This window comes from Plecotus auritus (genome assembly GCF_963455305.1).
Source record: "Plecotus auritus genome assembly, chromosome: 6".
NCBI classification, from domain to species: Eukaryota; Metazoa; Chordata; class Mammalia; order Chiroptera; family Vespertilionidae; genus Plecotus; species Plecotus auritus.
Window position 1 is genome coordinate 89,005,940 of NC_137773.1, and position 15,755 is coordinate 89,021,694.

The 15,755-nt window shown below is 54.8% G+C and overlaps 2 protein-coding genes across 5 annotated transcripts; both read right to left on the reverse strand.

Annotated features, from left to right (window-relative positions):
* Window positions 1-588: 588 nt before the first annotated feature.
* On the reverse strand, window positions 589-8,653 carry KEAP1 (kelch like ECH associated protein 1). 4 transcript variants are annotated; one of them, XM_080673777.1, is made up of 6 exons: window positions 8,272-8,653; window positions 5,928-6,613; window positions 3,407-4,092; window positions 1,929-2,134; window positions 1,472-1,648; window positions 589-1,311 (listed from the first exon to the last, which is right to left on the reverse strand). In XM_080673777.1, exons 2-6 carry the CDS (start codon window positions 6,564-6,566, stop codon window positions 1,145-1,147), a joined length of 1,875 nt encoding a protein of 624 aa, XP_080529903.1. In that variant the 5' UTR covers window positions 6,567-6,613; window positions 8,272-8,653; the 3' UTR covers window positions 589-1,144. The 4 variants fall into 4 exon arrangements, with proteins under 4 accessions (XP_080529903.1, XP_080529904.1, XP_080529906.1 ...); XM_080673778.1 differs by having other exon boundaries at window positions 5,928-7,069; window positions 8,272-8,330; XM_080673780.1 differs by lacking the exon at window positions 1,472-1,648 and having other exon boundaries at window positions 8,272-8,345.
* A 971-nt stretch (window positions 8,654-9,624) lies between these two features.
* S1PR5 (sphingosine-1-phosphate receptor 5) lies at window positions 9,625-14,958 on the reverse strand. Its single transcript, XM_080673781.1, has 2 exons — window positions 14,819-14,958; window positions 9,625-13,434 (listed from the first exon to the last, which is right to left on the reverse strand). The coding sequence occupies exon 2, from the start codon at window positions 13,415-13,417 to the stop codon at window positions 12,242-12,244; it is 1,176 nt and encodes a 391-aa protein (XP_080529907.1). The 5' UTR covers window positions 13,418-13,434; window positions 14,819-14,958; the 3' UTR covers window positions 9,625-12,241.
* Window positions 14,959-15,755: the final 797 nt, after the last annotated feature.

The following is a 15,755-nucleotide window of genomic DNA, read 5'->3' on the forward strand; positions in this document are numbered from 1 at the left end:
CTTTATGTGGTGGTCTGGAACCAAACCCACGGTATCGCAGGTATGCCTATAGTGGAGACCATACTTCATTTTATTTTCTCCACCACCACAAAATGAAAGAGTTGATTGACAGAAGATCCAGAACACATACTGCCTTCACACATATTGTTCAAGAGACCAGGCTATTGAGCCCTTTGTCTAAGAAAATTCCCCAAAACCCCTTTTTTATTACAGGCACTTCAATAAAAGAAAAGGTTCAGTATGTGTTACTTAAGTGCACTAAAATGACCAGATAGATTTTCACCAAATTTAGAAAGCATGTTGGGGATGGTTCGCCTTAGAATAGAAACTGTGTGCACATATGAAATTGACCTCTCAGGGCCCTGGGAGATGTGTCAGGAATTAGGTCATTGTCTTCAAAGCAGCCCAAAGTGATAAAGTGAACCCTGTGTGTCTTGCCTACGGGAGAAAGATGCCCTACATATAACAAACTGAGATAACAAACTGGTTTCAAATCTAAGAATTAAAGACTCGAGTGCATTTCAGGAGAAAGTCTTTTCTGTCCTCGGGTTCAAGATCTTGAGCTGAGAGTCCAGGTAGAAGACACTAGTTAGTTTGTTCTTTATTTTCATTGGAAAGTTACAGGGTTACTTATCAACAAAAAGACTGTCCAGGACAAAAATATCCAGTGGTTCTATGTACAGGCGCATCCTGGGGTCCCCACCTCCTGAAGGGCCTCGCCTCCAAGGCCTCAGGTGGCTCCTTCCCAGACCTCTAGGAACCAATCACTGAGACAAAAACCAGCCTGACCTCAGGACTTGCTTTCACCCCAAAGGGAGGTGGCGTCTGCTGGTGTGGGACCCAGGCCTCGTCTTGGGATAGTGGATGGGAGGTTTTCTTTCCCAGGAACCCACCCTTCTGGACCCCCCTCCCCACCACCTGCCCCAGGAACTCTCTTGGACATTCCTGGGACTATTCTGACAGGCTCAGGGGTTCCCACTCTGGTCTTTTTCCTTTCAAGTAGTCATTCTAACACTAGGGCATCCCAGCCTCGCATCCTGGTGGACAAGCATTTGCCCTGTCGCTTTTCTTTTGTTCCTGTTTTTGTACAAAAATGACAATATTCTTGATGGGACCATTTTTTGCCCAAGAAAACCAAAGTGGTTCAACAGGTACAGTTCTGCTGGTCGATCTGCTTCCGGCAGGGCTCCATGGTGACAGCGACGCCCACACCGCTCCGGCCAGATGTCATGCAGGTAACCTCGCTCCAGGTGTCCGTGTCTGGGTCATAACACTCCACGCTGTCCAGGAATGTGTGGCCGTCGTAGCCCCCTGAGGAATAGCAGAGGAGATGGTCATTGCTTCCGAGGGCAAGGGAAAGAAAAAAGGAAGAAACCACAAGAAGCCTTCCTATGTGACTTGAGCCAGCCCCCCAAAGACCAGGCTAATTAATTCGTCTTCTCTACCCAGGTCCCCACCCCCAGGGCCTCACCGAGAACATAGATTCTCCCCTGGTGCACAGTAATCCCCAGGGCACTTCGCCGATGCTTCATGGGAGCTACGAAAGTCCACGTTTCTGTCTCCACGTTGTAGCACTCCACACTGTTCAGCTGGTCCTGACCATCGTAGCCCCCAGCAGCATAAATACAGTTGTGTAGGACACAGACTCCTAAACCACACCATGAAGAGAGGGTGACTCCAGGGCCTGGCCTGGGGGGCCCCAGCCACCACCTTCTTGGGGGGCCCTTCCCTCCTCCCTCTCCCAAAGGGCCCTTACAAAACTAAGCCAGGAAAGAGGAGCTTGAATTCTGTCAGAATCTAGCTCTCCTGTGTGTGCCACAGGGTTATTCAAGATGGAAACAACGGGCTTCACTCAGGCCTGGCCAAGTTTCACTCCCGGGGCTGGGAGGGTGATCCTCCATGGTCCCCTCCCCTCAGCTCCCACCCACCTGCCCCACTTCGGATGGTGTTCATGGGTGTGATCATGCGCCACTCATCTCTCTCTGGATAGTAACATTCGGCTGAGTTGAGGCGGTTCGTCCCGTCAAAGCCCCCAACAGCATAGAGCAGCCGGTTGAGAACAGCCACTCCCACCCCGATTCTTCGAGTCAGCATTGGGGCCACCAAGTGCCACTCATCACGCTCTGGCTCATACCTGCAAGGGCACAATAACAATGACAGCAGCAGTCATAGCTGTCCTCCAAGGAACACTTCCTAAAGCCCAATGTTCTACTAGGTCTAGTTCTTTAATCCTCACGATTGTTCTCCAAGGTGCAAGTTATCAGCAGCTCCATTTTCCAGATAAGGAAACTGAGGTTCATAGCTGTCATGTGCTCAAGCTTTTACACACACACACACACACACACACACACACACCTGCTGGCTGATGAGGGTCACCAGCTGGCAGTAGGACACTTCCAAGCCCTGTGCTGAGTCTTATGTGTGCTATCTCACCAATGCCCCAGCCTAGTGGGCAAGGGGTCCTCATTATTGTCACCTCTCTTCAAAGATGATAAGATGGAGGCACAAAGGGGTTAAGTGGTACATCAGGGACATCAAAAAAGCACTGGAGCTGGGGTCTGACCCAGCCCTCTCGGACACCAGAACCCCAATTCTAACAACTAGGCTACCTCCCAGGATGTTTTTTCTTAAAGTGTGATCTCAGAGAGGGTCATGGGCAACTCCAGTTCATGCCTGTGCTCCTGGAATAATTAATAGTGTCCTTTTTTTTTTCCTCCAAAAAAATAGCCTATTAAGGGTGATGCATCATCCCATCATCCTAGTTGCACACCACAGGCATTAGAAACCTCTGGGGTATTTGTTTAAAATTTCCATTCCCCAGCCTTGCTCCAAACCCACCCACCAATGCCAGACCTCCACAGCTCCAGTAGCAGGCTGGGAAGTTTAACAAGTTCTCCAGGTGAGAACTATGTCCTGGATCACACTTCTGGAAGAAGAGAAGGTGGAGGACTAAACTATGCAAAAGTCAAAAGTCCAGCATGTTTGGCCTCTAAACATAGGGTCACTATGCACAGCAGTGCAGGCTGTGCACTGCACAAGGGCACCACATCTAAGAGGGCACTTCCCACATACCAGACCGCAGACATCTATTACAACAGTTTTTGGGCTGACGACAGTAAGGGGTTACTTTTTAACAAAATCAGCATATTACATCAATTTCAAACTGATGGAACTTTTCCACATATGCACAAAGGAGCTGTATGGTTTTGTGATGGCCCAGACACATCATCCAAGGTCACCACTGTCAATCTCCCACGAGTTTAGCTTTCATTTGAGGTTTCTACTACCTGAAAGCAGGCTGTAGAGATAAGCACTCAACAATAGGAGGAATCCCCAAATGCCAATGGCTTGGGACCTGTTAGCTGGGGGACCCTCTGAGCCCACCCCTTCTGGCCCTGCTACTCACCTCTCCACACTGTTGTGGTGGGTGCATCCATGGGAGCCACCAACGGCATAGATGTGCCCATCGATGACCCCTACCCCAATTCGGTTGCGTGGGACACTCATGGGGGCACAAGGTGACCACTGGTTGGTCATGGGGTTGTAGCAGTCCAGGGCGCTGGAGTCGGTGTTGCCATCAGGCGAGTTGTTCCGGCCGCCCACGGCATACAGCAGCCCACCCACCACGCAGCCCGCCAAGCCACTTCGAGGCACCTGCAGGTCTGCCAACCGGAGCCATGTGCCATCGGTGGGGTTGTAGGCCTCCAGGTAGCTGAGTGACTGGCGGAAATAGCCACCAGCAGTGTAGATGAGCCGGCCCACCTTGGGCGCCCGGCAGGGCATCACCTGTGTGGGCTTGTGCAGGGTGAGCTCCTGGAAGATCTTGACCAGGTAGTCCTTGCAGCGGGAGTCTGATTGCAAGATCTCACACTTCTGCAGCTGCATCTGCAGGAAGTGGGGCGTCAGCGAGTGGCAGCGCACGGCCCGCAGCAGCGCCTGCACGTAGAAGCGTCGGTGCTCACAGTCGTACTTGACCCAGTTGATACAGGCATGGAAGACCTCAGACTCGCAGCGCACATTCAGATCATCTCGGCTGATGAGGGTCACCAGCTGGCAGTGGGACAGGTTGAAGAACTCCTCTTGCTTGGCCACCTGCAAGGGTGTTAGTGTGACAGGCTGACTCCTATGTCTCCCCCCAATGCCTCAACTGAAATATGAACTCGGACAAGTCACTCAACCTGCCTCTGACAATCTCAGTTTCTCATCTGTAAAATGGGAATTTGAATAGTATGAACTCATTGGTTGTGAGGATTAAATGAGTTAATACCATGTGCCAGGCATGTAGTACATAAGTACTCAGGTAAACAGGCAAAGACACAATGTACTGTGTATCTTTTTGTATCATTCTTTTGTTTGAACTGTAAGAACATTACCTTTTAAAAAATTTATTGATTGATTTTTAGAGAGAGAGGAAGAGAGAGAGAGAGAACGAAAGAGAGGGAGACATTGATTTGTTGCTCGGCTTATTTATGCATTCATTCACTGGTTGGTTCTTGTATGTGCCCTGACAGGGGATCAAACCCACAACCTTGGCATATGGGGACAACGCTCTAACCAACTGAGATACCTAGCCAGGGCTACCTTTTTTATTTTAATGATATTATTTTTTCAAAAGGGCATATTTACTAAAAAGGAAAAAATAGCCCTAGCCAGTTTGGCATAGTGGATAGAGTGTCGGCCTGCAGACTGAAGGGTCCCAGGTTCAATTCCGGTCAAAGGCACATGCCCGGGTTTGGGGCTCGATCCCCAGTAGGGGGCATGCAGGAGGCAGCAGATCAATGATTCTCTCATCATTGATGTTTCTAGCTCTCTCTCCTCTCCCTTTCTCTCTGAAATCAATAAAAATATTTTTTAAAGGAAAAAATAATAGCAATAGAATATTCTAGAAAAAAAAAGTACAGGCTCTGAAGAAAGCAACCTGAGTTGTAATTTTGGCTCCCTACTTTCTAACTGGATGACTTTGGGCAAATATCTGAAACATTCCATGCCTTCGTTATCCTCCTCTATAAAGGGGATTATATCAGTAGCTCATAATGGGACTGCTCTTAGGACATACAGGGCCCTGTGGCAAATCTTTCCTGTCAGGCACTGGTCTATAAAAATAGACCCCACATCAGCAGGTTACCACTGTTCAGGTGCTCCAAGCCCAGGCAATCCCTTCAACAAACACCATGCAGGGCAGGGGAAAGCCTGTTTGCAGACTGCCTTTCTGGAAGCTATGAGTCCTAGGACTAATGCCAGATCCTCGGGACAACTGGTCAACCCCACATGTGGTGTACAGGGAAGAAGAGAAATGGTGACCAGAGTAGTGTCTACCCCAGCTGGTCCCAGCCACTGAAGGAGGATTTTGAATACTTTTAGAAAAGCCCTCCAAAGCATACTTCCTCATACTTCCTCTTGGGATAGTTAAGAAGATTTAGTGATTTAAAGGATGGAAATCACTTAGAACAGAGGCTGGCCCACAGCAAAGACTCAAGCACTTATTATTTCTGCTTTCACAACTTCCTCCACTTAAAAATGAAAACGAAACCAAGAACAAAAGATGACACTGCATGGACCAAAGAAAACACGTCTAAGGGTCACATCTGCAGTCAGCAGCATGTCATGGGTCTTCAATAAATATTTGCTGACTGCCTGAAATGTTGGGCCCTGCTCTGCACACACCAGGGTTGAGCTGCTGTCATGTTTGCTGCATCCACGCTGCACCCAAGAAACCAGGGAGCCCAGATACCCATGAAGGTCTCCCTTGCCTCAGCTATTTCCCAGAGTTGCCCTAGATGTGTAGACTAGAAGCTCAGAGCTCCGCTCTTCTCCAGCTGCTTGCCTTCACCCTTCATATCTCAAGGGAGAGTGATTGACAACCCCTGGTCCCTGTTCCTTCTGATACCACCCCCAGGCCTTGCTCCATGTCCCATCCCCTCACTCACCTCCCCGAAGTGCATGTAGATGTACTCTCGGGCACGCTGGTGAAGCTCCGCACAGCCAATCTGCTCAGCGAAGTTGGCGATGCCGATGGCATTGCTGGGGTCCAGCTGCTGCACCAGAAAGTCACTGCAGGCACGGACGACACTGTCGATCTGGTACATGACAGCACCATTCATGACATGGAGCACACACTTCTCACCCATGGAGATAGAGGCGGTATAGGCAAACTCGATGAGACGCTCCATGACCTTGGGGTGAATGCCCTCGATGGACACCACCTCCATGCCCTGCTCCCGCAGCCCGTTGGTGAACATGGCCTTGAAGACAGGGCTGGATGAGGCCAGAACCACCTTGTGGGCCATGAACTGTGCAGCCGGTGCATCCTGGTACTTGACCTGAAGTGTGACATCGCACAGCTGCTGGCTGAGCCGCAGCTCATTCATGATTCCGAAGGCCTGCTTGGTGTGGTCCTCCAGCGTGTAGCTGAAAGTGCGGTTGCCATGCTGGGAGGGTGTCACCTCAGCCTTGCACTCGGTGGAGGCGTACATCACTGTGTCCCCTGAACCCTCAGGGCGCTGCGACCTCAGGGGCAGAAATCGGGTGTGGACCCCAGCCCCGCTAGGCCTGGGTTCCGGCTGCATGGGGTTCCAGGTGACAAGGGACAACACCACCACTGACACTCAGGGGCCTGGAGGAGGGAGAGCACAGGGCTGGGGCCAGGGCCTGGGGCCAGGCCTCCTTTTTAAAAATAAAGTGTCTCCTAGACCAGTTTTCCTTGACAAGCCCAGGTGAAGCAGCATCCATTTGTTCTTGCTAAATGTCCCATAGCCTCACCAGCCCACAGGTCCATCTTAAAACATGTCAGATGATGTCCCTCCCCTGCTCAGAATCCCCCCACAACTCCCTATAGCATGAGTAAAACCAAATGACCTACAAAGCCCTCCACAGTCAGCCCCTGTCCTCTTCCCTTTGCTCACTCTGTTCCAGCGGTTTACTGGCCCTTCCCTTCCTAGATCATGTCCAGCTCACTGTTTCATTCATTTCACCAACATTTATTGAGCAGCTACTGTGTGTCAGGCACTGTTCTAGGCACCGAGGACATAGCAGTGACAAAGACAGACATAAACTGTGCTGGAGTTGACACCTGGGGAGGAAATGGCCATAAATAAACAAGACTTGAGTAGAAACTGGAGTCATGAAGAAAATGATAACAGCATTGACAGTGTGACTTGGGGGCAGTTATTTTAAATTGGGTGGTCCAGGCCTCTGTTAGAGCTGAGACAAAAAGAATGAATATATGAAAGCGGGTGGGGTGGGGGGAGTTAGTTTTCCAGGTGAGGGAACAGCAATGCAAAGGCTCAAAGGCAGAACGAAAGAGACAACCTGGAGAATCAGGGAAGAGTGTAATGACAGATAATGACTACAGAAAGGAGGGTTTTCTGGAGTCTGGAAAGCCAGGACATGAGTTGTGTTTTGAAAGGTCCTGCTTGGGAGACCTGCAAGAGGCTCCCGAGGTTCTCCATCTTATCTTTCTGGGGCTCAGCTCAGATTCACCTCCTGTTTTATTTCCATTACCACCCTTGTCAAGAACTGAAATGAGCTTCTTGGCTTGCTTGTGGAGGGGTGGCCCATCCCTCTGACCCTCAGCCCCAGCGCTTCAGAAGGCAGGGAGCCCTGTGTAGGTCAGGGTTACACCACCTTTTCCTGTGCTTCCCCCACGTCCAGCCTGGAACGTGACAAGGCGCAGGGGTCAGCAAACTGTGGCTGGCTGGCTGCCCACTCCACTGTGCCCATGGGGGCACCTCCTCCATGCTTCAGTTTCCACTGGGCCCAGGGCGCCGCTGGGCACTTCTCCCCGGCCAAGGCCCCTGGCCTGTCTCTTGGTCTGTGGCCAATCGGTCCACAGTGCCCCCTGGGCCTGGGCATTCACAAACGCTGGGGGGCGGCGGGCGGAGGGGGGAGAAAGAGGCCGGGACGGGACTGCGCATGCCCCGCAGGAGCCGCCACCGAAGCCCAGAGAAGGGAGGAAGTGACCCCACCGCGGCCTCGCGACTGCCTACCCCAGGGCGCAGATCAAGCCCCCCAACGCCCCGGGGTCCCCGCGCCTCTGTCGGAGCGGCGATCCCAGAGCCTCTCATCCGGCTCGCGTCTCTCCCGAGCAACCCCCTGAGTCGCGCCGTCCAACAAAAGGATAGGACTCGAGCCGCGCCCTCCTGGCCCTCCGCCGGGCCGCGGGGACCCCGAGCGACCGGGCCAGTGGGGCCGCGTCTCCCGGCCCCCCCGCACGGCCGCAGAGGCGCTCCCGGCCCGCCGCGCCCGCAGCCCAGGCGCAGGCCGCTCACTCACCCCGCCATGGCCGCGCTCGGGCTCCGCCTCCGTCGCCCAGGCCCGGGCGCCTCCATCGCAGCGCGGGGGGAGGCGGCGCGCGGTCACCGTGACTAAGCAGAGCGGGCGGCGGCGGTGTCAAAATAAAAGTCCCCGCGGCTGGGCCGTTCCAGGGCCGCTTCCCCCTCCCCTGCCCCGCCGCCGTCGCCGCCAAGCTGCACGTCCCCAGCGCGGCAGTCACGGCGTCCATCCCCGCGGCCAGCGGCGGGTGGGGGGCCGCAGCCCTCGGCGCACCACGCCGCGTGGTCAGCGCCGCGGGAATTAGAGTTCCCGGCTCGAAGCCGGGCGAGCCCTGCCAGCACCTGGACACCCTCCCTGTCGCCGCTGCGGGCGCGCTCACCTCGGCCCCCGCGTGGCCTCGCTGCGGGGCGGGGATGCCCAGCACGTGGCGGCGGCTCCGGGCGCGGTGGTGACACCCGAGCGCCGAAGGGTGGCGGCCGGGCCGGGGGCTCCCACCCAACCTTCACCGTCGGGGACCCAGGAACCCCTCCGCTGTCGGGGGACCTCGGCTCCGGGTCTGCGGGTCGCGGCCGTCGGGTTGGGGCAAGACTAAGGACGCCCGGGAGGGAGGCGGGGAGAGGGCGCGGCAGGGAAGGAGCCGAGATTCCCCGCCCTTCCCTCAGGTGCCTGGAGCGCTGGGACAGGAGCAGGCATCGGCGATGGCGCGGGGCCAGGAGGGCCTGTCCCCGTTACCCCTTCACACTGCCCCTTCCTCGCCCTGTTTTGTCGTCTGAGCGCGGAGCTGCTTTCTAACACCAGCTCTTCTCCCTTTAACGTAGGCCTCCCAGGCCAGCGGCTGCAGGATCCAGCTAGAAATATCTAGCTAGCTAGCCTTGTTTTTATATTTTAGTTACCTCCAATCTTTTTTTAAAAAAATATATATTCTGTTGACTTTTTATTACAGAGAGGAAGGGAGAGGGATAGAGAGGTAGAAACATTGATCAGCTGCCTCCTGCACTGGGGATGCGCCCACAACCAAGGTACACGCCCTTGACGGGAATCAAACCTGGGACCCCTCAGTCCGCAGGCTGACGCTTTATCCACTGAGCCAAACCGGTCAGGGCAGTTACCTCCAATCTTGAGGCGAGTGGTCAGCGCCAGCGGGGGTTCAAACCCCAGCTCTGCCGCCCCCTGGCTCTGTGCGGTGGGACTGTAACTTGACCTCTCCATGCTTTAGTTTCCTCCCTGTGAAATGGTATTCGAATACTGGCGCCCAGCAGATATTAACTACTGCTATTTTTTCATGCTGTTTATATAAAGTTAAATTTTAAGTAAATGGATTTAAGGTTTTTTATTTTTATTTACTTTTTTATTGAGTTCAGAGAGGACGGGAGAGGGAAAGAGATAGAAATATCAATGAGAATCATTGATTGGCTGCCTCTTGCACATCCCCTACTGGGGATTGAGCCTGCAACCCGGGCATGTGCTCTGACCAGGAATCTAATGGGTGACCTCCTGGTTCATAGGTCGATGATCAACCGCTGAGCCACGCCAGCTGAGTGATTTAAGTTTTTTGAAACATAAAACTAAGTGAATAATGGGAACGCTAGGCTGAACATACATTAGTCTAAGAAAGGATTCCTCCAGCCTCCAGAGTGAATTTGGAGGATTCAACGTCCTTGCTTGGGGTCTAGGATTAAACCTGCTAGGAGGATGGGATGGGGTGCCCCCCACCACCACCACTTCCCAGTTGCATGAGTCTCCTAGGATCCCTAGGGTCCTAGTGCAGTAAGTAGTGGCAGATCCATGCTGGAAAATACTATTGTCAGCGAAAAGGAGCAAGACATTTGCTGTATGAATATTTACCTCAATGTTTTAAAATGTGTGTGTGTGTGTGTGTCTAAGAACAAGTGCTATGAATGGAATTGATTAGGCTTAAATTAGGTCATGGGGAGGAGGCTCCCATGAGGGGATTAGTGCCCTTATAGAGACACCAGAAAGCTCCTTGAATTCTCTGCACCATGAGAGCACACAGCCAGAAGGCAACTCTCTGCTGGCCCGGAAGAGAGTCCTCACCAGCACCCAACCACACTGGCACCCTCCTCTTGGACTTCCAGCCTCCAACTGTGAGAAATAAATGTATATTGTCTCAAGCCACCCTGTCTATGGTGTTTGTTATGGCAGCCTGAGTGGACTAAGGCAACCAGACAGAACAAAATGGGCAACAATTTCCAAGATCTACTATTAAGTGAACAAAACAAGACGCAGAGCAGTGCTAAAATTGTGTAAAAAGAGAGAAGTTGTATTTACATTTCAGCTCATTTATTCACAGCTCTGGAAGTTTCCCAGGAAACCCCACAGTGATCATGGCCAACGAGGTAACTAGTACTTTTTGAATTTTGTAAAATGTGAAAAAGCAAATAAATCTGCCATCACATCATTAACAACTGAACAATGGGGTGAGCTCCAGGCTCCCCTGGAAAATTGAAGGAGCCTGGGGTGAGGAGTGTTAGGCTGGGTTGGGAATTGGGTCCAGTCCTGAGACCGTGACCCCAGGCTTGAGTGTGTTTGTGTTCCAAGAAATAGGTTCGTTTCCTGTGTGCGTGGCCTGTTGGGAGGGCCTGAGCATGGCCTGCAGAGACTCAGGCCACCTAGGCTGGGTCAGTGCCTCCACAACACACTTTGCAGCTGCCTGCAGTTTCACTGTCTCCCGACAGGAGGCGTGTGGCAGTCTGAGCCCCAAGTTCTCCTCTAGGCCCCACCTCACTGGAGTCAGGAATGCGCCTGGGGACAGCCAGGGACCTTGGCCAGCAGTCTGGAGCCTTTTATGGGCACAAACGGGGCTCTGGAATTGCCCCCCATTCCGGAGGAGCCAGGAACTCAGCCTGCACCTCTGCAGGCCTAGGAGCCTGACAGCTTGGGCGAATGCAAGGTACTCACTGCTTAGAGTTCCCTCACCTATAAAACGGGGTTGGGGAAACTCACCTTGCAAGGTTTGCAGTAAGGGTGAATAAAAGGTGTGTCCTGGGCCTACCACTGTGGGATGACTAGCCAGGCACAATAAGTTGTAATTGGTCTTCTTACTTTATTACATTTTTATGAAGGGTCTGACACACGCTCAAATCTTGTTTCAGTTAAGAATTGGCTGAGTCTCCCAGAGTCAAATTGTAGGGTGCCCTGTCTTTGGTGTTCTCGCCTCAAAACTGGAGAGCTGTCCTTGACTCCTTTCTCACTCCCACACTCAATTCCTCGTAATTCTGTCTGCTGTTTCCAAAATCTATCCAGAATCCACATGGTCTGAGTCTCCACTCAGTCATTACTCTCCCTGACCAGTGCAGCCACCACCTTGTTCTTCCAGCTACCACCTTTGCCTCACACAGAGATCTGTGAACACCGGAACCAAGTCAAGTCCTTCCCTTATCTAGAACTCTCCATGGCTCCCACCTCACTTGGAGCAGAAGTACAGTCCTCCCCTGAGCCCACAGACCCTGAGTGATCTGGCCAGTCATCTCCCTGCCTTTGTTTTCTCCCCTCTCACTTCCACCACTGCTCCAGCCACACCTGAACCCCTGCTTGTCATAGAACACAGACACACTGCAGCCTCAGGGCCTTGGCACCTGCTGTTCCCTCACAGGAAACGCTCTTGCTTCATGTGTTCCAGGACAGTCATGTCTCAGTTCACATCACATGTCACCACCTCTGCAGAGAGGCCTCCTCTGACACGATCACATCACTGTATTGTCAATGGAACTATCTCCATTATTTCTTCACTCCGTTATCTCCTGTGTCCCACCAGAACGTCAATTCCACAAAGAGTGGTTTTTGTCAGTTTTGTTCACTGTTGTGGGGTTTAGCACCAGCCAATAAAATACCTTTCCCTGCATCTTCTCTCTGCACCATCTTCGGCTGGTTTTCTTATAAAGTCCATTATTTAAAAAAGAAAAAGTCTGCAAAACAGCTCGTAGGAAGGGCAATGGCCGGTCAGAGGGGGTCATTCTGCGGCTGGTGCGGGTACCAGGGTCCCTGGGGCTGTGGGTGCGCCGGTGGAAAGGCTTATGTCCAGCCCGTCCCGCTGGGGCAATGAGCGCTCAGAGCGGCTGGAGCTGCCATCTAGGCTGGGGGGCAGCCAGTGGTGCAGGCCGTCCGAAGCCCCAGCGGCACTCACGGATCGCTGGGAGGCTCCCAAGCCTCGGCCACGGGGGCGCCGGCCGCAGCAGACGAGGCGCAGGAGCGCGTGGCGCAGGTCACGGTTGGTGAGCGTGTAGATGATGGGGTTCAGAAGAGAGTTGGCCATGGCCAGGCCCAGGAAGGGGTCGGCCTGCAGGAGCACGGGGCAGGCGCGCGCCGGGCACGCCACGTCGAGCAAGAGCAGCAGGAAGAGGGGGCCCCAACACGCCACAAAGGCCAGGAGCACTATGCTGAGAGTGCGTAACAGAGCCAGAGAGCGCGGCGTGCGGCGTGCCCGGCTCGAGGAGCCCCCAGCAGCTCGAAGGCGCCGCGCGTTGGCGCGCACCTGGCAGTAGATGCGCGCGTAGAGCGCACAGATGGCAGCCAGGATGCCAAGGAAGGCAAGCACGCAGAAGAGCACGTAGGCCTTGGCGTAGAGCGGCAGGACGGTGGAGCAGGCGTCCAGGCGGCCCAGGCAATTCCAGCCCATCGCTGGCAGTAGCCCGAGGATCAGCGACAGGCCCCAGGCGGCGGCCGCCAGGGCCAGTGTGCGCCCCCTTCGGGCTGCGGGCGCGGGTCCCCGGCGCGCCATGGTGAGGCTGCGCTCCAGCGCGATGGCCAGGAGGCTCAGCACCGAGGCGGCGAGCGCCACAAAGACGCCGCCCTCTCTTGCGAACCAGAGCGTGGGCGACAGGCGCAGCGTGAGCGGCCCGGACAGCAGGATGTTGGCGGCATAGGCAGCGCCCGCCAGTAGGTCAGACAATGTGAGGCTGCCCAGAAGCAGAAACATGGGCGCATGAAAGCGCGGGTGGCGTCCGAGCACGAACAGCACAGCCAAGTTCTCCAGCACGATGAGCGCGCACACGGCCAGGCACACGGCGGCGTCGGCGCGCAGTCCCGCGCCGGGCTGGTAGCGGGCGCCGCGGAGCTTGCCGGTGTAGTTGTAGTGCAGGACGATGACCTCGCTCACCGGCGCAGGCCGCAGCAGCCCCGACTCCATGGGCCACCGCCCCGAGGCTGCGGAGAGGCGGTGCAGTGTCAGGCTTGGCGCGAACCATCCTCGCTGCCTGCGGAGGCGGGCATGGGCCTTGCAGGACTGGGAAAGGGGCCCTAACCCCCTCCCCTCCACCTCCCAGGTACACTGGGGAGCAGGGGGAGTTCCGGATGGAAGGGGGATGGCCATGGTGACAGGCTGACACAGAAATAATAATAGGGAACAGGGTGACACAGCCCCACAGTTCCTGAGGGATACAATCATAACTCACACATCATCGGGATAACCAGAGGCATATTCAATCATAAACAGACAGAATGCACACAAATACAGCCACACATAGAAAGGGACACACAAATACAGTGACACACCGACAAGAATATATACACAGTCACAAACTAGGACAAAAATGGTCAGACCCCATCAGAAAAACACAAAAATACATTCATCCATAGATAAAGCAACACAGGCAGAGGCATACAGCAATACCAACAGCCACGTGCAGACAGAGTCTCACGCCCAGTCACACAGGCCACAATTTCACAGCCTCCACCCATGCTCAGCCTGGAGCCCTGAGAGCCACAGACTACATGGCTTGCTGCACACAGGGCTTTTTCCTGCCCTTTCACCCACCGCAAAAACCCGTGAGAACGCTGAACCTTTCGGCCCATTTCACAGAGACAGAGCCGAAGGGCAACCGACAGGATCCACATTGCACAGGCAGGCTCTAGCAGACAGGCACACGTGTCATTAAAGCATGCTAATAATCCCCTTGCGATGGTGCCCTTCAATCCCCTGGACAACTCTCACCATAGCCCCATTTATAGACGAAGACACTGAGGCTGAAAAGAAGTACCTCGCAGAGAAACAGACACACTGGTGTTCATGCTCCCACACAAACACAGCCACGCAGAAACAACTACACAATCGCGCAGCTCCCATTTAACAGATGAGAAAACTAAGGCCTGGGGAGGGGAACCGACTTATTTGGACTTGGCTGAAGCAGGCACAAATACAGACCCACAGAGAGTCTGGGGCTCAGTCACGCTGTGGGGAAGGGGCATCAAATACACGCAGACACGGGTTGCACTTTCTCTGATGGGGACTCTGCAAACAGGCTCACAGCCTCCGCACCTCCCGCCTGGCTTCGGCAGGCCAGTCAGCAGTCCTCAGGTAGGGAAACTTGCAGTGGAGTGGCCAGAAAGGACAAGGCCTGAGGATTCCAGGCGCCCCCACCCCCAGCCCGCGCCAGCATCCACACAACTACACCGGCAAAGTCGCTGGCTTTCTCCGCCTCCAGGAAAGGCCCGGGAACTCCAAGTAAGGGGACCCGGGTAGTGGCCAGGGCAACCTTTCCGGGCCAGACCAAGCCATGCGCGTCCCAAGGACCCAGCGCTGTACACTCACCCTGCGCCTTGTCCGTGCGCCCCCCGTAGTCTCGCAGCCTGGAGCCCAGAATTCGGGTGCCGCTCGTGGGGGCGGGACTGAAGATGGCTGGCGGAAAGGGGGTGGGGGGAGACTGGCCCTCAACGCCGAGCTAAGGCGGGTCGCCAGCAATTGCCCCGCCCCTTGGGCTGCCAGCCTGTGCCATCCGCTGCAGCATCAGAGCGCGCCCCGGCGGCGACTGGCACCGGCGAGCCCTCGGCTGCCCCTTCCGGACCTGGGACGCTCAGGGACGCTCCGTCGCGGTGGGAGGACCTGGAGACCCTGGAAGGGGGAGGGTTCCCAGCGAGGGGGCTGCAGCCTGAGCCTCTTCTCACCCCCCTCCTCCCCAATCACCACAGCAGCGGGATCCCATCTGTGGCTGGGTTCCTGGGCACTGGTCCCTCCCCATTTTCCGCTTACCTTCCAACTGACCCTCTAGGACCGCACCCCAAGAACGCCGGGTCGGGGGAGGGACTCGGGCAATGTGGGTTAGGAAGGGTCTCCTGCGGGGCGGCAGCAGCCTGAGTCCCCTTCCCCGGCAGACAGGTCCCAGCAGCTCCCAGTATCCTCTCGCCCAACCCGGGCTTGGGCAACAGAGGGAGGGCAGCGCAGGAAGGATTCTTGTGGGAACATCCGGCCCCTCACCCCTATAAGGAGGATGTGGATCGTGCGTCCCCCTGGTTATTCCATTCCCTCACCCTATTGTTTCTAAGTATGGGATTTACTTATCTATGGTTCATCTGGGCTGAGTCCCCACCAAACTGCCAGCCCCTCGGGGGCAGGGATTTGAGTCTGTCGTGGGCACTGCGGGGACAAAGCCGGTGCCCAATAAGGACCGCCCCCCCTCCCGCCGTGAGTGAGAAAATGAATGAATGAGTATCTTGCACACTTTCTCTGTGTGTCTTTCTTGCTGCTTCTC

Coding starts and splice junctions, on each gene's coding strand:
- KEAP1 (XM_080673777.1), bottom strand. CDS start 6,566: ATGCAGCCGGAACCCAGGCCTAGCGGGGCTGGGGTCCACACCCGATTT. Junction 4,093..5,927: donor TCTACATGCACTTCGGGGAG/GTGAGTGAGGGG, acceptor ACACCCTTGCAG/GTGGCCAAGCAAGAGGAGTT. Junction 2,135..3,406: donor CACCACAACAGTGTGGAGAG/GTGAGTAGCAGG, acceptor GTGCCCTTGCAG/GTATGAGCCAGAGCGTGATG.
- S1PR5 (XM_080673781.1), bottom strand. CDS start 13,417: ATGGAGTCGGGGCTGCTGCGGCCTGCGCCGGTGAGCGAGGTCATCGTC.